At 40.8% G+C, this 21,074-nt stretch overlaps 2 protein-coding genes across 22 annotated transcripts in view; one reads left to right on the plus strand and one right to left on the minus strand.

The window, feature by feature from the left end:
- Positions 1 to 9,090, minus strand: part of RBKS (ribokinase) — a 92,817-nt gene extending 83,727 nt beyond the window's left edge. Inside the window, exons 1-3 of one of the 9 annotated variants that reach the window (XM_025454312.3) lie at positions 8,948 to 9,090; positions 8,597 to 8,690; positions 7,263 to 7,279 (exon numbers count right to left, since the gene is read on the minus strand). In XM_025454312.3, coding sequence (XP_025310097.1) covers positions 7,263 to 7,279; positions 8,597 to 8,690; positions 8,948 to 9,075 — 239 coding nt within the window. In that variant the 5' untranslated portion in view covers positions 9,076 to 9,090. Of the gene's footprint in view, positions 1 to 7,262; positions 7,280 to 7,955; positions 7,976 to 7,998; positions 8,276 to 8,596; positions 8,691 to 8,829; positions 8,867 to 8,947 lie in introns of those variants that run through there. The other 8 variants (XM_025454320.3, XM_035701058.2, XM_025454321.3 and 5 more) reach the window with 8 other exon arrangements.
- The window catches only part of BABAM2 (BRISC and BRCA1 A complex member 2), a 449,505-nt gene that overhangs the window by 37,983 nt on the left and 390,448 nt on the right, over positions 1 to 21,074 (plus strand). For 7 of the 13 annotated variants that reach the window (XM_049096099.1, XM_049096100.1, XM_049096102.1 and 4 more), the window contains exon 2: positions 12,183 to 12,334. In XM_049096099.1, coding sequence (XP_048952056.1) covers positions 12,207 to 12,334 — 128 coding nt within the window. In that variant the 5' untranslated portion in view covers positions 12,183 to 12,206. Of the gene's footprint in view, positions 1 to 7,777; positions 7,802 to 8,459; positions 8,593 to 8,640; positions 8,665 to 10,240; positions 10,365 to 12,182; positions 12,335 to 21,074 lie in introns of those variants that run through there. The other 6 variants (XM_025454308.3, XM_025454307.3, XM_049096098.1 and 3 more) reach the window with 5 other exon arrangements.

Here is a 21,074-nt window from a genome sequence, read left to right on the forward strand (position 1 = left end):
GGGGACTCCTATGCAGATTTCTGGACCTTTATCTGATTAGCTTTCTTTTCCAGTATATGTTCCCACAAATTCTAGTCACCTCAGTCTCTGTAAGCTATGAACTCAGTTTCCTCAACTCATTGATATTGTCAGACTTTCCTTGAGTTTCTTCTCTCTGTGCCAGTCAGTAATGTGCCTCCAGGACTCACCTGTTTGTTTCCTTTCTTGGCTGGATAACATGTCTGTTGTCCAACATCCGAAACAGAAACAGCTGCTGTTATATATATATATATATATATAAAATTCCATTTTCTTGTTGTTTATGGTAGGAAGGTAAGGCTGGTACTAGTCACTCCATCATGGTGAGAAGTAAATATATTTTTTAGAAGATTTATTTATTTGAGAGAGAGAGATAGAGAATGCACACAGTGGGGAGGGGCAGAGGGAGAGAGAGAATCTCAAGCAGACTCCCTGCTGACCACGGAGCCTGACACAGGGCTAGATCCCAGGACCCTGAGATCATAATCCAAGTGGAAATTAAGAGCTGGACACTTAACAGACTAAGCTACCCAGGTGCCCCCAGAAGTAAATATTTTTGAATGAATGGTCTACACTTTAAAAGACATTTATAGAGACAATTGGGACGACAGATGCCTGTGTACACAGTAAGTCATACAGTGAGATGAGAGAGTGCACAAGTGCTGTGTATGACTGTAACCCAAGGAAAAAAGTAAACTAGATATTAAAAAGGAATATGGTCAGAATAAAGGAAACAAAAGGGGGCCACATCCTCCTTTATCTCTCTAATACAGGACTGAAGACTCAACATAGAAGGTACCAGGAGAAGCATATAAGTAGTTAGAAACATACTTAAAATTTAAAATGTCATCTGATGTCAATAAATTGTTTTGAATAATTATACAGAGACCTCCAGGCTTCCCAGCTGAGCAAAGTTCTGGACAAAACCAGAAGCTTAGGTGTGCCTGGGTGACTCAGTGGTTGACCATCTGCCTTTGGCTCAGGGCATGATCCTGGGATCCTGGGATCAAGTCCTGCATCGGGCTCCCTGTGGGGGTGGCCTGCTTTTCCTTCTGCCTGTGTCTCTCCCCCTCTCTCTGTGTCTCATGAATAAATAAATAAAATCTTTAAAAAGAACAACAAAGAACAGAAGCTTGGATAGAGAGGTATAGAAAGAGCTCATACAGGAGGTAGAATCGGCGAGAGGAGAGGGCAGGAGAAATATGACTGTATGGGGGGGGGGATCAGTGAGTGGGAACTGAACAACAGGATGCAGTAAGGTATGTGGGAAAATCAGGATGCAGAAAAATAGAACAGAAAGGGAATTGGTGAGACTAAAGCTTTCATCAAAGTTCCTGATGAGACACATTTTAATTAATTGAAGAAGGCAAGCAAAGTATGACTACTGACAAATTAACTACAAAACCGGCATTTTATTTTCTATTTTGCCAATTAATTACAGTAAACTTTAAATTTCAAAATGACTTCTGTCACCACATTGTAATTATCTAGGCTACTTCTTCCTGCCATCTGCTGGTGTAGGTTAAAGAAATACACATGGAATTAATTTTACCCTAAGCAAAATATAATTAGAAAGATAAATCAGCATATAAAAAATAATGTATTCTGGAATCAATTATTAAAAATGTTAACTTATCTACGATTTTTGGGTTTTGGTGCTCATGTTTCTTTCACATTCCCATCGTGAATAATTAAGAATGGATTATATTTGAGCTTCACGATACATTTTGTAAGATGGCCTAGAGTAGGCATTAGTCTCTTTGGCAGCCAGTGAGCTATGTGAAATGTCATTCTTGTTCTTTGAGCCTTTCACTGGTCCCCATGGCCAGCGAATAAAACCCAAACACCTTGGCATGGTGATAAGGCCTTTCCACATCATCTTAACATCTGATGCTCTACCGACTTAGTAGCTGCTGTCCCCAGCATACCCCGTGTATACCCACATCCGTGACTCTACACCTTCTGTGTTATTCCGGCTGGCCAGAATGTACTCCCTCCTCTTTTTTTTTTTTTTTTTTTTTTTTTTTTGTGGGGTTAGCACTTGCTTATTTGCTAAACCTTGGCTCAGGAGGCATCCCATCCAGGCACTTTTCCCTATACTCCCACAGACCCTGCAAGCACTTACTGCATCACACTACAATGATCTCTGTGTCTACCTTCTTCTTTGGACTAGAAGTTCCTCTGGAACAATTACCATTTTTTTCTAACTGCAGTATCCCTAGCACTCAGCATAGTCCCAGTCTTTCAATAGTGTGCACAAGTAACCAAAATACTGGAGTGACATTCATCACGAAGCCCACCCAATCTTCCTCTCCTGAGAACGTAGACACTAGGGCATGAAGAGCTGGCAAAGGAATAGGTTACTAAAGGAACTTCTTTGTAATACCACATGGTAGGTGTGCTTGCTTTGTCAAATGTTTACTTTTTCATGTGTTTTCCTTGAAGGGGCCAAAGTAGCAAACTTCTCGTGAATGATCTCTTTTGATGTTAGGGCATTTGGTTGACAGAAACATGTTTACCGAAATACTAATTTAAGAGTTGCTAACTGATATGCAACTTTCAAGACCAATTTAAGGAGAAGAAAGAATAATAAAGGATATTCCTGTAAGATTGGGAATGCAAGATACTACTCAGGTCAACAGCCCTCTGGCTTTGACTTTACTGAAAATGTGATGTACAAGAGATTTTTCTGTTCTAAATATGAAAAGTCAAGAGGCTTCTGGTAGAGTGCGAGGCTAGAGTTACTGTGATATGTTAGACACATGCAACTTTTTTCTAGGCATGGTATACATTTTCAGCCTTTTTTCTTTTTTTAAAGTAACCTAGGTCCTATGTTTCATCCATCTTGGATCAAAAAGCTTCTAAATTCACTTATTCCGCCATCCAATTAAAGTCTTTTGAGAATTAAGCAATCATTTCCTGACTTGCCAGGGATTAAATTTAGATGCTTGGTTGAACATGAGCCTTATCTCTCAAGCCATCACTTTTAATTGGAGCATGTAAAAGGATAACATAGGGTTTTAGTTGACATCATAGTCTATTGCCATGGAAATGTAAACATGGGTTTGTACTAAGCTTGTCTCAAAGCAAGTTTTAGGGGTACAGAGAGACTGGGAGACAGGAGATAAATTATATAAAAAACGTATGCTGTAGAGATGTTGGAATGCCCTTGTAGTTCAAACCTTTAGTGATCTCATCTTGCCTTATGGCCTCAACTTTCCTCGATACACTGATGACTCTCAAATTTATTTCTCCAGTTGGTCCTATCCTCTGAACTCCTGTATCTGTCTTCTTGATGGCCTCAGTTGGATGTCTAACAGGCACCTCAAATCTCACATGTGTACCCTGAACTCCTGATACTGCCTTCTTCCTAGCCAGCTTGCTCTGCTCAGTCTTCTGCATCTCAGCAAAGGTCAGCTTCCCCTTCCTCATGCAGAGGCCACAGAACTTGGGAGTAATACTTGCCCCACCTGTCATCCTCAGCAAACCCTGTCAGCTCTGCCTTCAAAATGAAGATGCTCATTTCTCCACACTTGCACTACTTTCAAGCTACCATCATTTCTTGCTGGAATTATTGCAAGGACTCCAGTCTCCCTTTTTTTGCTCTTGCCTTCCTTTAGTCTGTCTGTTCTGAGAGAGCCCTCACAGTGATGATATTAAAATTAGATCAGATCACTCCTCTGCTCAAACCCTCCAATGGCTCTTCATCACTAATGATCTTTGAATCATTAATTGCCCTTCCCCTCCCATTTTTTCTTCTTCAGCCACACTGCACTCCTTGTTCATTGATCATAAGAGGCATGCTTCTGCCTCAGGGCTTTTGCATATGCTCTTACACTGGGTATCTGTATGGCTTGTTTCCTTTTCTCCTTTATGTTTTTACTCAAAATCATCTCAGTGGGGCTTTCTGTGGGCAATGACCTAAAATTACTACTCCCATCTCCCTTTCACACCTTATTTTCCTTCTTAGCATTTATTTAACATACTATGCATTTTACTTACTTCTAGTGATATTGTTTCTTCCATTAAAATAGAAGTTCCACGAGGCAGGGATTTTTGGCTGTTTTTCACAGCTGCATCCTCTGCACTTAGGGAAGTACTTGACATATATGTAAAGTCAATAAATATTTGTTGCATGAATAATTTAGAAGATGGGTGATAACCGTCATAAGAAAGATTAGTGAAAGCATGATTAACAAAGATCTGTGAGCTTAATGTCTAAAAAAGTTCATTTGTTGCTGGGTTTTCAGGGAAACCTGTCTTTGGTGGAACTCTGACTTAATTTTCCACAAGCCTGACTTATCTTTGCATTGTGGAACTTCAGAGATGAGTATTCAAAAACAGAATAATGATAAACATAGGTGGGTATTAAATAATGTTCATTGTCTGCCATGTTGGATGAGCTAATGATATTTTAAAATTATTAGTACACAGAGCTTACTATTCATAGCAAACTGAAATTACACATGAAAAAAAAGTTGCTCATTGATTGAATTAGCAGTGTCTGGCACACAGTAATGTAATATATAAAGTGAATTGGATTGGATGCTGTCCAAGTGGGCTTAGTTACTGAAGTAGTTTTATTTCTCAAGTGATTACAGAATAAAGGCACAAGTGTCCAGGTTGGCTCCAGTTAAACTAAGAAATTAAGTAAGAGACAGTCATGAAGATACCATCTTAGGCTTGAAAATTATAAATCCTTAGTTGTTGTTCTTGATCAGCTTACAAACAATGAATGCAAACACTACAAGCTTTCAAACGAACTGCAGAAGAAAAGGCCAATAAAAACCAGCAAGAGTTAGAGGTAGAATGATATAATGGAAAGATAAAGCTTGGGAAATGTGGGTTCCAGCTTTCACTGTGCTACCAACTGGCTGTGTGAATTAGGGTGAGTAATCTAACGTCTCTTAGTTTCCTCACCTGTAAAATGTGGAGAATGGACAGATGGGCTTCAGTGATCCCCCAAGCTCTAAGTATTGTAAGATTTTTTTTGACTTTAAGCTTTAATCACTGTGGTAGGTAGAGTAAGGTCCCCCCAGTCTCTTCCTCCTGGCGCCAAAGATGTCCACATCCTGACTCCCAGAACTTGTGAATGTTACATTACATGGCAAGGGAAATTAAGGTTAATAAGCTAACTTTAAATAAGCATATTACCCTGAATTATCCATTTGGGCCCAATATAATCACAAGGGTTCTTATAATGTAGAAGAGGAAGGCAGAAAGTGCGCATTAGGGTGATGCCATGTGAGGAAGACTTAACAGACATTCTGACTTTAAAGGTAGAGGAAGTGGCCATGAGCCAAGGACTGTGGGCAGCCTCTAGAAGCTGGAAAAGGCAAGAAAACAGATTTCCCTTAGAGCCTCCAGGAAGGAAATCAGCCTATAGACACCTTGATTTTAGCTCAGTGAGATCTGTGTCAGACTTCTGACCTCCAGAACTGTATTAAATTTGTAACATTTAAGCCACTAAGTTTGTGTCAATTTGTTATAGCAGCAAGAGAAAACTAACAGAATCATAGTATGTACCATAACTAGCAAAGCTGGACCCACATTTATCACCCATGTAGAGTTTTATTTATTTTTAATTTTTATTTTTTAAAGATTTTATTTATTTATTCATGAGAGATACAGAGAGAGAGGCAGAGACACAGGCAGAGGGAGAAGCAGACTCCATGCAGGGAGACAGACGTGGGACTCCATCCCGGGACTCCATGATCACGCCCTGGGCCGAAGGCAGGTGCCAAACCGCTGAGCCACCCAGGGATCCCCATGTAGGGTTTTAAATACAAATTCCATACTCAGGTATTTTGTAAAGGTCTTCAGAGGCAGGAGTAATCAGCAACCATAAGAAGTGTGCAGAAAAGCCGTGAAACAGTCTCTAAGGGAGTAAAGTTTTTGCTAGTGATTTATGAGGAGTAGAAACCTGGTTATTTTACAAGGGGAAAATGGGGAGAGAAGAGGTATTAGAAAGGCTATATACAACATAAGAGTTTATTCCTTTATGAATGAAGGGCTGGGATAAAAAAATTTTTCTAAATTTTTCTTTATTTTTTTTTAAGCTAGGTAGGGGAGGGGGAGGAGGAGCTGAGGGAGAATCTTAAGCAGACTTCAGCCCAGTGCAGAGCCCCTCTGGGCTCATGACCTTGAGATTATGACCTGACCTGAAATCGAGTTGGATGAATCACCAACTGAGCCATCCAGGAACCCCAAATTCCTCTAGCTCTTAAATAAGATTTCAAAATTCCAATAGATGCTACATGAACTTTTGATACCCCGCCCTTCTCAAAGTATGAAGAGTATTCATTTTAAAAGTATAACTATCCTTAATGTCTGATGGTCGAGCTTCACAGAGAGCTCAGACTTTAAGAAGAAAGTGATTCTGAATTTTAACCCTGACACTTATTCAGTACGGTGCAGGGGAAAATTGTTTAGCTGACTCTTTTGCCACTGCACCTATAAAAGTATGTTTTTTGGCAATCGTCATACCTGCCCCTACCAGTCTCTCTCCCTTTCCACTCTTGGTCTGGAAATTTGATAACCTAGCTTATAAACATTTTAAGCAGTGTTAAGACTAAATTGGTTACATACAGACCCTTAGAACGATTTTCTAAGTAAAACATAGGTGGTGCAGAGATTTGGTGACTGACTTATTTTCCAAAGGCCTTTTTATTTATTTCCAGGCTCTCTTCTATCCTTTGGAAAGGCAAGGTAGGTTTCAGGACAGATGAGGTCTTCCTGTAGTATGCCTGACCATTTTTAAGTTTTATAATGTAAATATAGCATATCTGAAAAGCCATTCATAAAAATATTAAACAGAAGCAATCTGAATGGTAGAATTTTCTTGGAGTATCTGATTTCTTTTTACAATGAACATATATATATATATATATATTTAAGATTTTATTTGTTTATTCATGAGAGAGACACAGAGAGAGGCAGAGACACAGGCAGAGGGAGAAGGAGGCTCCATGCAGGGAGCCCGATGTGAGACTCGATCCCGGGGTCTCCAGGATCATGTCCTGGGCGGAAGGCAGGTGCTAAACCGCTGAGCCACCTGGGCTGCCCTATATTATTTTTTTATAAACAGAAAATCCCTTCCTTCCTTCCTTCTGTCCTTCCTTCCTTCCTCCCTCCTTCCTTCCTTTCTCGCTCTTTCTTTCTTTTTTTTTTCTTGACTAGCCTCTAAGCCCAATGTGGGGCTTGAACTCACAACCCCAAGATCAAGAGTCATGTGCTCTACCTACCGAGCCAGCCAGGTACTCTGCCATTTTCATTAGAAAAAAAAAAAAAAAAAAAAAAAAGAAAAATTAGTAGGAGGATCTCACCATCCAACCTATTTTCACTTGGCATATTTTCATTATTTGATCTTTTTTTTTTTTATGGTTGTAAGCATTGTGTTTATGGGCTTTTTATTTCGATTCACACTCAGGTTGCCTTAAGATAACCCATATGCGGATACATTTAATACTGAAAAGCAAGGTGTAAATACGAACTATTGCGGGAAGGCCAACAGTCAATAGGACCTCTGGTCTATACATCCAGGTTCAGATGCATAGTATCCAACCTGGTTCATGTCACTTTCCTCCACTGGATCCTCACACAGACCCTGAGAGGTAGGCACGTCCCAAGAGATGGAATGACTTGCCCCAAAGTTACTCGGGCTAAGTCAGGGGTCAGGTTCAGCTGACTGCTCAAGACAACGGGAGGGCGGGTTCTTTGCAGGCGCTTCTAGCAACAGTAAGAGCTTTCCATACACCCTGGCCTCTGCGATCCCCGACTTCAGGTACCTTGACAAACTCAAACTCTGCCTCTTCCGCGCCAGAGAGGCAGGCTGCGGGCTCGGGAGACCCCTAGCTCACCCCAGAAGCGGGCACCCTCCATCGCCAAAGCCCAGGCGCCCAGCACAGTCCGCCCCCCGCCCCGCCCCCCCCCCATACCTCCTCCCGCGACCGCGGGCTCGGCGTTCAGAGCCGCACTAACCTGACCAGGTCGGTCATGCAGGAGCCCACCACTACCACCGCCGCCACCTCCTCCGCCCGCTGCTGGCCGGGATCCCCAGCCGCCGCCATGGCCCAAAGGAGGCGCTCTCCACCCCCAGGGACTGCCCTCTGCCCTCTGCCCGACCCCGCACCCTGCAACGCCGCTGCGACGCTCCCTACGGACGCGCGGGCCTTCCCGACGGCCCCGCGGGTCGCCCACCTGACTGCCCGAGACAACCCCGCCCCAACCTCCCTCGGTTCTTCCCGGGACGGTCTCCCCGCACCACCTCCCGTTACGGAGCCCTCCTGACGCCTCCAGACCCCACGCCGCTCGCCGCCCGCGAGGCCGGGGCGCAGGAAGGGCCCTTCAGGCACTGCGGGGACGCCTTTCCGAGCGCCCGGCTCGGCGCGTCCGGGGGCGCGCACGCCGCCCGCTCCGGGGCCGCAGAGGGGGCGGGGCGGGCGGGGCGGGACGTCCGGGGCCGCGCACGCATCCGGCTCGCGGTGCGCGCGCAGGTCGGTGCGTCAGTCGGGGGCGCGCTCGGGTAACCTGTACCCCACGTAGTCGCCGGTTACCGATCGGACTAAGTTCCAGGTACCTGGACTGGGGCTGGTGCGGGGAGGTTGGATCCCGAGTCGCACAGGTGGCCCGAGGACCGTGATTTAAGTATGCCCAGGGCTCGCCGCCTCTTCCTATAGAGAAGGCCCCCGTTCTCAAGATGCCCTGCTCATCCCCATCACGCTGGTCCCCGCAAGAACCAGCCCCCAAGGCCACAGGCTGCTCTTGGCATATCTAGCCCGCCCCCCTCCCCACCCCCGCTCCCTCGTTAACCTCAGACTCCTTTCTCCTGCCCGCCCGACGAGGGGATCATACAGTTTGGGAAAAGGGAGAGTATCCCTTTATAGATGGCCCCTAGAGAGGGGTGGTCATTCCTTGGGTCTGAGCCTACTTGTTTTTCTTGAATGTTGCCCCTGGAGAAATAGCTTCCCTGCTTAACTTCCCTCGTGCGCTGTATGACGTTGAGGTGACGCAGCGGGACGCCACCCCTTTCCGTTCCATGACGTCAGCAGGGCACATGTTTCCGTGTTTGTCATCCTATCTTAATTGCGCGATAGTGGACGATGCCTTAGACGTCTTTGTAGTCCCCAGGCTGCCCATCCGAGGACCTTAGGCGACCTTATTTTGAGCAGCAGACCCTGTAAAAATGGTCTCTCTGCATTTTCCTTCTGTAATACGTCAAAATCAGGAAGTACAAATTGCTCAAGTAGCATTTAGGGAAGGTGGCCACTGTAAATTTGTGCCTAGCTGGGATCTGTTGTAGGAGTGTAATGTGTAAAATCCACTATGGGGGATGATTCCCCGTCCATGTCCCTGGCTCAAAAGGATCACACCCAAACTATCATCTTTGGCTATTTGGTGACTTCTGGTTTTGGAGCATTTGTTTCCCCTCTGTCTTGGAGAAGTCACTACACCGGTGGTTGAAACAGATTTTAACGCTGCAGGAAGTCTTGCATTGTCAGAAAATAGTATTGTAGTTGTTCTGAAACAAACAAACAAAAAAATCATTCCTTCAGGCGTTAGTCTAAGGTCATGAGATTAGCTGAGTTGGGATGGGTTGTTGTCACCTTAAGTAAGTATAGTTTGGCTTTTGGTACAGGTCTCTTCCCTGTAGCATTTGACTGGTGAATCACTCAGGCCAGCTTTGGCAGCAGACCAGTTGTAGTCAAATGTGTTTCTAGTGGTCAAACAACCATGAATTCAAATTCATGACCTTTTGTCTGTTCCAATTTTATAAGGTGTACACTTAGATGACTTTGATGCTTTTCTCTTTGGTGATTGCAATTATACATGCTTATGTGAGACTCCACATGCATAGTGGACTTTGAGGGACATCTGTATTTAAATTCTGATCTTTATGCTTGCTACTTTTGTGACTTTGAGCAAGTTACTACTCTTGTTGAGCTTTAGTTTTCCTTTTTTTTTTTTTTTTGAGCTTTAGTTTTCCTGTCTGTGAAATGGGGACAGTAATAGAGAACAGGGTTGTTGGGGGTAAGTAAATGAAGTTACTGGTGGAGATGGGAAATATAGGGCCTGATACTCAGTATATTTTTCAGAATGTGTTGATTCTGTTTCCATTTTTCATAGAAATGAGAGGTAAAATAATGATAGGTATTATGGGAAAAAGCATGGAAGAATAATTTTGTAATGTAGGTGAGATCCTTTTGCTTTTTTTCCAGATGAGTATTTCTCTGTTTTGCATATGATCTATATAAGCATCCTTTCAAGAACTGTGACATCAATGGATAGAAATAAGAGTGGAAATGTTGCAGAATAGGAAAGAAATAAGCTTCAAAATGATATTATGGGTTAGTATACTGTTCAAAGACAAATTACACAAGTTATCCCTATCATCTGTGGTGTGCGAATTCTAATACCTGCCTTACTGTCCAGGATTGTGACGATTAACTGTGATAATGTATTTGGCGGTTCTTTACAAGTGGTAGTGTTATAAAAATGTACAACGTGATTTTTATGATTGATAATATAGTGCACTGGGTGTTTATTCTTACTTTGTAGTGACGATGGAGTGGTGAAGGGAGGTCATCTGTTAAGTGGCTGGAAGAGGAGTTTGTTTTATATTTGCAGAAAGGATGATTTGAGTACTGAATATAAAGCTTTTACTGCCTCAAAGGTACTTCTGGTTGTCATCACTATATCAGGTCACCAAGTTATTTATTTATTTATTTATAAGATTTTATTTATTCATGAGGGAGAGAGAGACAGAGAGAGAAAGAGAGAGACAGAGACATAGGCAGAGGGAGAAGCAGGCTCCACGCCGGAAGCCAGATGTGGGACTCGATCCCGGGACTCCAGGATCATACCCTGGGCCGAAGGCAGGTGCTAAACTGCTGAGCCACCCAGGGATCCCCACCAAGTTATTTTTTGAAAGATCACTGCAGTCCTTCCCTTTATTACTGTCTGAAGTGATTTAAGCAAGTACTGGTTTTCAACATTTATTTTGGCAGAAACCTGTAAGTCCTCATATGGTAAAATATATGAAAACTAGAACCAGAACATCATTTCCTTGTAGTTGTAAGAAATTAATTTGCTTTTGATGCGAGATTATCCTTTCAGATTGAAGAAGGAAGTGATTATTAAAATGGACTTGTTCACCTCTGAAAGTAAAGGTTTTCATTTAGAAGTCTATTTAGAGGAATTCATTCTTTCCCTCCCTTAGCCCCGTGGGTTTCCAAATAATTTAGATATGCTTTATTGGTTTTACTTCTGTATTTTCAAGTGTAAGGACTTTTTAGTGCCTGAAAGTCAATGATTTTTAGATCCATGTTAGTTTGTGTTACTCAATATCAAGATAAGTATATATTTTCATGATTTTAAATAGTTTTTTTTTTTTTTTAACTACATATGTTCCTGAGATACATTTTCCTCGACCAGGTTTTTTAAAGGCATATTATCTTCTCTCCATACCTCAATATTTCTCTAGCTTTTGTCTCTTTATTTACTTATATATTAAAAGCTTTTTATTGGGTGCTTAGCCTATGCCAGGTACTTTTGTTAAACACTAGGGATTCAGGACAGAGTCCTTTCCTGGGAGAGATCACAAAGCAGGTCAGTATAGCACACTGTGGAAGGATAGTGTATCAGAAATAAATAATTTTTAGGAAGTAACAATTTTAAGTGGGTTATGCTTTTTCTAGAATTTTATACAGTATTATCAATCAAGTCCTTCCTGTGGGGACGCCGAGGGAGTGGTTCCTGACTTAATGGTGTGTACATCTTGTGCGTTGGGGAGAGGATTGTTAGCAAAGGCTTCTTAGGGCCTCAATCAAAGCAGGAAGCTGCCAGTTGTAGAATAGAGCAGGGCAACTTTAAGCAGTGTGGGGTAGCATAACAGTCAGCTTTGGAAAGTAGGATGGAACTGGATTCGAAGGGTTGCTGCTTTTCTCCTTTCTCTGAAAAGCATTGGTATAGTCTCTGTCCTAATGAGGTAAGCAACAGAGGTTTGGTTTCTTCTGGAGGGTCATTGGAAAAGGCCACTCCAAGATAGGATATGCAGTGTTTATTTGTGCAAGAGAAACTTCCATGTGCTGTGCCAGTTTTCAGGACAGTTGTTTTATCTAGTTCCTTTGAATACTCTGACCACCATTCTTTTCTTCTGTTTCCAGTGGTGATTTGCAAGTCAAGCTAAAATGTCCCCAGAAGTGGCCTTGAACAGAATTTCTCCAATGCTCTCCCCATTCATATCTAGCGTGGTCCGCAATGGAAAAGTGGGGCTGGATGCTACAAACTGTTTGAGGATAACTGACCTGAAGTCTGGGTATGTACCAGAACTAACTCAACTGATGGATCAGGCCCAATCTACCCTTTACCTAATAATAAACTTTTCTTACTAGATTCATAAAAATTGAACACCATAGAAATTCATCAAGTCATGATCTCATCACATGTTGATGCAGTTGGTTTTGTCTAGTACTTGATGTTTTGTGTTTCAAGTTGTTTTATTTGTGTTGTGGGCCATTGCTTTATAATCACAATGTTTCTCTCTCTCTCTCTCTCTCTCTTTTTTTTTTTTTTGGTGTGTCTCTTTGTTAACAGTGTGCTATGTGGTTTTTAGCAAGTATGTTTTCCATTCGTTGATTTGTGTTCTTGTTATGTTTGCTGCAATCCAGCATGTACTAGAAGAGTTGGGTTTTGGAATTCTGAATCTGATATTATTTGGTAATCTCTCCTGATAGGAAAATTATAATAGCTAGCCAGAAGAAGTCATTTTTCACAATGAGGTTGGAACATACTCTCACACCTGGAAATGCTGCATTAAAAAGCCCTAACTTTTTTTTTTTAATTTTTTTTATTTATTTATGATAGACACACAGTGAGAGAGAGAGAGGCAGAGACACAGGCAGAAGGAGAAGCAGGCTCCACGTACCGGGAGCCCGACGTGGGATTCGATCCCAGGTCTCCAAGATCGCACCCTGGGTCAAAGGCAGGCGCTAAACCACTGCGCCACCCAGGGATCCCAAAGCCCTAACTTTTTATTTCAAAATAAATAGTTACAGAAAATTTACAAAATATTACAGAAAATTAATGTTGCCGTAATGCAGCATTACTGTTGCATACTGTTAATTGTTCTATGGGCCTTGTTTGAATTTTGCCACTTTTCCCACTCATGCATGTCCTTTTCTTGGTCTAGGATCCAATCCAGAATACAGGCTGAATTTAGCCATCATATCTTCTTGGTCTTCTTGACCTATGACTGTTCCTGTCTTTCTTTCTCTTTTATGATTTTGACACCTCTGAAAATAGCCCTGGTTATTTTGTAAAATGTTGCTCAGTATGGGTTTATCTACTGTTTTCCCTTTATTATAGTGAGAATTGCATCCCCCTCCCCCCCAAGAGTACTACAGAATTGATGCTGTATCGTTTTCACTGCCTTAGGTCAGGGAGTACGTAATGTTCATATGTGTGTTAATGGGAATGTGAACTTTGACTACTCAGGTAAGATGGTGTCCACCAAGTTTCTCCACTCTGGAATTAGCTTAATCTTCCCTTTGTCATTGGTAAGTATCTTGTGGAGTGATGCCTTGAGACAGTGTAGATGTTCCCTTCCTCTTTGTACTTTTGTCCACTAATTTCAGCGCCCATGGATGGTTCTGGCCTGGAAATGTTATTACTATGGTGCTGGTCTAAGTGATTTTCTTAGACTCCCCTCACATTTTTTTTTTTTTAATATTTTATTTATTTATTCATGATAGTCACACAGAGAGAGACAGAGAGGCAGAGACACAGGCAGAGGGAGAAGCAGGCTCCATGCAGGGAGCCCGACGTGGGATTCGATCCCGGGTCTCCAGGATCACGCCCCGGGCCAAAGGCAGGCGCCAAACCACTGCGCCACCCAGGGATCCCTCCCCTCACATTTTTTAATTTGAATTCTACTGTAAAGAAGTGCTATCCTTTCTCTCTCAATCACTTATTTATTTATGTCAGTGTGAATATTTAGGTGTTTTTTTAGTCTGTGAGTTATCATCCAAAACTGTCTTCATTTATATTTTTGCTGAGTTGTTCTAGCTTTGTTAATGGGAGCTCTGTCAAATTGGCATTTGTGTTTTTCTGACATAACCCCATCAGCTTTTGAGCACTTTCTTACTAGAAATATGTTGCATTCTTGATTCTCTTTTAGCTTCTCTTTTAGGCTCTTTTGCCTCTATACATCTAGCTATTTTTTGACTGAGCTGAAGACTTAGATATGAGGATATACACTTTCTTCAGCAGAAAGATAAAGAAGACTAAGTTAGTTGGATATTTTATTGCAAAGTAGGATACTTTTTTTTGTAAGATTTTATTTATTCATGAGAGACAGAGAGAGAGAGAGAGAGAGAGAGAGGCAGAGACACAGGTAGAGGGAGAAGCAGGCTCTATCCAGGGAGCCCGATGTGGGACTCGATTCTGGGACCCCAGGATCACGCTCTGGGCTGAAGGCAGGCGCTAAACCACTGAGCCACCCAGGGATCCCCCTGGAAAGTAGGATACTTTTTGAAAGATCTGGCATTGGGACGCTTGCCTGGGTGGCTCAGCAGTTAAGCGTCTGCCTTCGGTTCAGGGCGGGATCCCGGGATCTGGAATCGAGTCTCACTTTGGGCTCCTTGCAGGAAGCCTGCTTCTCCCTCTGCCTGGGGCTCTGCCTCTCTCTCTCTTTCTCTCTCTCTCTTTTTCTGTGTCTCTCATGAATAAATAAATAAAATATTTTAAAAAAATCTAAAAAAAAAAAGATCTGGCATCATCTTTAATCAGTGGGTGAGGGGTTTCTTTTGGAAGCGACAAAACTGTTCTAAAATAATGGTGATGGTTATACAATTCTGAAGATATGTGAAAGATGACTGAACTGTGCACCTACAAGGGTGGTTTTTTGGTATGTGGATTATAGCTTAGAGAAGCTGTCCTCAAAAGAAGCCAAACCCATGAAACAGGGATGTTCACTGTCCCAAATGGATAGGACATGGAATTAGGTCTTCTTGAGTTTGTCACAAACATTTTTTTTTTTTAAGAGATGGCAAGGACATGACGGGACTGATCGCCAGAGGACTGGGGACTGGTTTATGTAAGATGATGTCATCTGAACTCCTTACTCCTTCTGTCTGTATCCTGAGAGAACAGTTGGGTTCATCAACATGAGGTCACCTTACTTCTTTTCTGCAGACGCCTTCTCCAATGTCCTCCAATTCCTAAATGATTAGTTGCTTAGGTGCAAATAGTGAATCTGATGATACATTTCAAATGAATCCACTAGAGCTAGCTCGGTCTTGACTAGCTCTGTGAAAAATATTTGAAGTGGCCTTAATGGCATTTAGTGTTTATGGAATTTGCTTTCTTTAGATTTAAAAAAGGAATGCAAATACCTCTATCTACATTAACAAAGTTGCTATGCATAAGACGTTATTAATCTAGAGCATTAGTGATGCCTTTTATGTTGTGCTTGTCTGAAAGATTTGTGAAAGTTCTTTGAAATCTCATTAACAATTCTTTCTTCAATCCTTCCATCAGGCAAAGTGTGCATTCCTCAAGTTTCTATAGCAAAATACTGGTGGGGTTTGGGAACAGAACGGCTCCTTTTTAGTGTGTCACTTCTGGCATTTCCCTTTCTTCTAAAAGAAGAAGCACTCATGATTGCAAGAAACAGGGTGCACATTTGTGATTTCTGTGAACTTGAAGGGGCATACCCTATAGGGCACAGCATACACAGAATTAGTCTTGTTTCTATATATGGCTCCTTGCCCTTAAAGCGATGAGGTCTGAGGATCTATATTCTAGATCTACTCATAGGAGTAATAGATAGGTAAGAATCTTTTCAATAAGATTTTTTTTTTAAAAATAGCAACTCATCTTTATTTTTCTAATGGCACCTAAATCTTTCTACCTTATGTACATCTATGTGTGTGTGTGTGTGTGTGTGTGTGTGTGTGTGTGTGCTTCTAAGCTCCATTGCTAGACTGTCACGATGTTAAGGACAGGATTCTTATTTAATTTATTTTTAGGCATCCTTAAGGTTGGCTATGGTACCTTTCACAGATAGTGTAGCAAGTAGGGGTTGAATGATGAATAGATAAGATGTTTTCCTAGAGAAGTTGCCTGGTTTGGGGATCATAGTAGTTTGGACTTCTGGCTTGGAAATCTGTCTATTGGTCTGGTAGTTTATTGCTTAAATTTTATTATCCATCATCCTTTAAAATGTCATTCCTTGACAAATGAAGTGATATTTTTGAAATTATAGTGAAGTGTATTACAGTACTGGGTTTTAGTCTTTGAGATAGAGGGGCCAAATTTTTATTTTAGGGAATTATTCCATGAGGCTACTGACTGTTTATTAGCTTTTTGGTCTGTGTTAATTGGATCACAAGCATGTGCTATTTGTAAGATGCCATATTTTTGTCATTTTTAGTGATATACTAATCTCAAAGATGTCTAAATGTTCAGTGTTCTGGAATGGTGCCTGGCAAATATAAGAGAAGAAAGCAGAGGGCTTACTGCAACCTGTGGCAGCCAAGCCTTATTATCTTTTTTCAGCATATCACAGTGACTCAACCTTACTGGCACATGGCTGTGTTTGGGGCATCTGCTATGACATCTCATCCGCCCACAGCTACCTGTTGCATTTTTTGTTCATGTTCTGAATTTCATTACTTAATTAAAAATAGATACTCAGTGTACTTGGTTACTAAATAGAACAGTTTTAAAAGATGAATGCTGCAAACTTTGAATACTGATCTCTCTTTGGTGTGTTGGTCCCTCTGGCGGGCTCAGCCTTTATTAGTTTTGTACCTGGAAGGAAGCTGCTGCCCAGGAGGCAATAGTTTAATTTTGAAGATGGGCAACTTTTAAACATTTACTATCTAGTTGTTTACTGGGCTTTCTTTTTTTTTTTTCCTTAGGTTTTAAAAAAGTTTTAAATTTAAAAACATTTAACAAATTAAAATTTTTAGATTAAAAAATTTATTTATGAGAGACACAGGGAAAGGCAGACACATAGGTAGAGGGAGAATCAGGTTCCCCGCAGGGAGCCTGATGTGGGACTCGATCCCAGGACCCTGGGATCCCTACCTGAGCCAAAGGCAGATGCTCAACCACTGAGATACCCAGATGCCCCTCACTGGGCTTTTCCATTTCACTTTCTTTTCTGTGATCTTTTTCCTTTTCTCCTATGCGTATCTTTATACCTTCTGTATTCATTATATAAAAATATATCCCTAAACCATACATAGTATTATTTTGCATGTTTAAAAAGTTTATACAAATGATATCATCCAATGTGTGTGTGTGTGTGTGTATGTGTGTGTATTCTTCTACAGCTTGCTTGTTTTGCTTAGTAGGAAGTTCTTGAGATTTACTTATGTTAATACTTATGGTTCAAGTTCTTTGGTTTGCATTGCTGTGCATATTCCATTGTATGAATACACCTCCAATTTTTTTTTTTTAAGATTTTATTTATTTATTCATGAGAGACACAGAGAGAGAGAGAGAGAGGCAGAGACACAGGCAGAGGGAGAAGCAGGCTCCATGCAGGGAGCCCGACGTGGGATTTGACCCTGGGTCTCCAGGATCACATCCTGGGCTGAAGGCAGATGCTCAACTGCTGAGCCAGCCAGGCGTCCCTACACCTCCAATTTTTTATTTGCTCTCCTACTGATTGATTTATATCTTTTCTTTTGACAAAAAATGCCATAATGAACATTCTCTCACCTTTGTATAAGAAAAAAATATATATGAGAATATTTTCTGAGGCATGGGTTTTTGAACCGGGTGAGTTTATCCATTGGTAGTTGTAAAATCAATTGAGTGAGTCACTCCAACATTTTAAAAATGAATGAGAATAGTATGGAAACTATCAGAATGTATCACGCATAAAAAAATAAGCACTGTTTTGTGGATTTTGCTTTCAGTTAAGTAAGTATATATGTACTGGGTTAGAATGTCAAATATGTGTGTCATGCTAAAAAATTTTGAAAGCGGAAAAAAAAAATTGGAAGTGGAAAAAAATGTTTGAAAGCTCACCCTCTAGAATATATTCCTGGAATAAAATTGCAGATTCTTATGATATAAGCATTTTCTAGTTTATTTAGATATTGCTACATTTTATCAATTTCCTTCCACAGGAATGAATAAGAGTTCCCATTGTTCTGTAGTCTTAACAGTACTCTGTGTTGTCAGACTTAAATTTTTGCCAATCTGATGGGTATGAAATAGAATCTCATTATGTTTTTAAGTTGTATTTCCCTAGTTACTAGTGTAGTGAAGAATCTTTCAAATCTTTATCACCTATTCAGGTTTCTTCTTTTAGGAATATCCTTTGCCCATCTTTTAAGTGGGTTGTTTGTAGTTTTGTATAGATTTTAAATCATTCTTTGTGTATTTTGGAAACTAGCCTTTTATACATATAACTAGCAGTTGTTTGTATTACAAATATCTGCATTCAGTCTGTGGTGTATAGCATCTTAATTTTTATTTATTTTTTAGCATCTTAATTTGATGCTACTGTTGCCCAGAATTTTTAATTTTAATGAAGTCAAATATATTAGTATTTTCGTTTTTATTATTTATTTATTTATTTATTAGTTTATTTATTTTATTTTTTATTTTTTAAATTTAAAAATTTTTTAAATTATTTTTATTATTTTTTTATTTTTAAAATTTTTTTTAGTTTTTATTTTTTTAAAAGTATTTTCGTTTTTATTTATTTATTTATTAAAAAATTTTTTAAAAAAATTTATTTATGATAGTCACAGAGAGAGAGAGAGAGAGGCAGAGACACAGGCAGAGGGAGAAGCAGGCTCTATGCATCGGGAGCCTGACGTGGGATTCGATCCTGGGTCTCCAGGATCGCACCCTGGACCAAAGGCAGGCGCCAAACCGCTGCGCCGCCCAGGGATCTCTATTTTCGTTTTTAGATTTACGCTGTGTGTGTGTGTGTATGTGTGTGTGTTTGTGAGAGAGAGGGAGCTTTTCAAGAAATTCTGACACAAAAGTCATATATCTATCTTCCTGTAAGGATTTTAAAGTTTTCCTTTTTTGGTTTTCAAATAGGAAGTTTTTCTAGGGCAGCCCTGGTGGCGCAGCGGTTTAGCGCCGCCTGCAGCCTGGGGTGTGATCCTGGAGACCTGGGGTCAAGTCCCACGTCGGGCTTCCTGCATGGAGCCTGCTTCCCTCTGCCTGAGTCTCTGCCTCTCGCTCTCTCTGAATAAATAAATAAATTAAAAAAAAAAGAAACTTTTTCTATAAAATATGTTGTGAGATAGGGATATAGTTTTTTTCTTCGTACAGATCATTGGTTGTCCTACCATCATTTATTGAAAAGGTCATCCTTTGGCTGTGGATCTGCAATGCTACCTCTCGTGTCAAGTTTATGTCATATGTGGATCTGTTTCTGTTTGATCTGTCAGCCTCATTGTCCTTATGCCAGTTGCACACTGTCTTAACTATTACAACTTTATGCTATGGCATAATATAGGAAAATTCATCCATCTTGTTTTGATTCTTAAAAATTGTCTCACCCATATATTCTACATATTTTTTTTTTTTTAAGATTTTATTTATTTGACAGAGCACAAGCTGGGGGAGTGGCAGGAAGAGGCAGAGGGAGAAAGGAGGCCCAATCCTAGGACCCTGGGATCATGACCTGAGCCAAAGGCAGATGCTTGCTTAACTGACTGAGCCACCCAGGCACCCCTCTAGATACTTTTTGATAACCTCATTTAAATAGTTGCATAACCATCCTATTAGGACATTTGCAAATTCAGTTAAAAACTCTTCTTTTTGGGATCCCTGGGTGGCGCAGCGGTTTGGCGCCTGCCTTTGGCCCAGGGCGCGATCCTGGAGACCCGGGATCGAATCCCACATCGGGCTCCCTGCATGGAGCCCGCTTCTCTCTCTGCCTGTGTCTCTGCCTCTCTCTCTCTCTCTCTCTCTGTGACTATCATGAATAAATATATAAAATCTTTAAAAAAAAAAAAAAACTCTTCTTTTTAACTCATTGAGAAAAGGAAATGAAGGGAAACTGACCTGATGAAGGACTAATTGAGAATTAATGGTCAGGAAAGCTCTCTGAGAAAATGACATTTAAGTTGAATCATGAAAGATGAGAATAATTCAATGTGAAGAGCTGGGAAAATTGATGTAAAAAAGGGAATAATACTATGTGTAAAGGCAGGAGAAAGCTTTACATGTTCAAGGATCTGCAAGGCCACTGAGTGTTGGAATGTAGTGAGAGACCGTGAGAGGGAAATGAGATTCTAAAGATAGTCAGGGGCCAGATTATGCAGAGCCTGGTGGGCTATATTAGGAAACTTGGGTTTTATTCTGGGTGGAATGAGGAGTTATTGAAAGATTTTAAGCAGAATGACATGATCTAATTTATATTAAAAAAATCATGGTTGTTATATAGAAAGAGGCTTGTGGAGGATAAGGTAGATTAGTTAGGTGTCCATTTGAACACTAGGCCATGTGACAGATGATGGTGTCTTAGAATATGATGGGGGCAATGCAGGTGGAAGGAGGTGAATATAAACTAGTTAGAAGGTAAAAACATGAGGATATTGAATTTGGGGTTTGAGAGAGAATCAAGAATGACTTCTTTCTTCTTAACTTGAGCAAGTGGGTAGGATGGTTAGGCAGTCAACTGAGATGGGAAAGATGGGTGGAGGAACTGCTTTTATTTGAATTGATTATTGTCTGCGTCTGCCATGCAGTTATCATTGTAGGTTGTCTTTTGCCTCTTTCCTCTGTTGAATCTCATATCTTGCTTTCTTGTTTTTCCCTCTTGCTTTATTGGAACATGCACTCCAGTAGTATCCCAAGAAAGGGAAAAGAGAAGGTTTATTTTTTGAATTCCTCAAAGTCTGAAATGTGTTTATTCTACTTTTAAACTTGATTGATAATTTGGGCAGGTATAAAAGTCTAGGTTGCAAATTATCTTCCCTTCAAATTTGGAAGGCCTTGGTCTGTAATATTGGGGACCCTCAACATATATATTGTTGTAGTTTCATGGATGCAGTGCCTCCTCTTCTCTGTGA

Source organism: Canis lupus, chromosome 17 (genome assembly GCF_003254725.2).
Source record: "Canis lupus dingo isolate Sandy chromosome 17, ASM325472v2, whole genome shotgun sequence".
Lineage (NCBI taxonomy): Eukaryota > Metazoa > Chordata > Mammalia > Carnivora > Canidae > Canis > Canis lupus.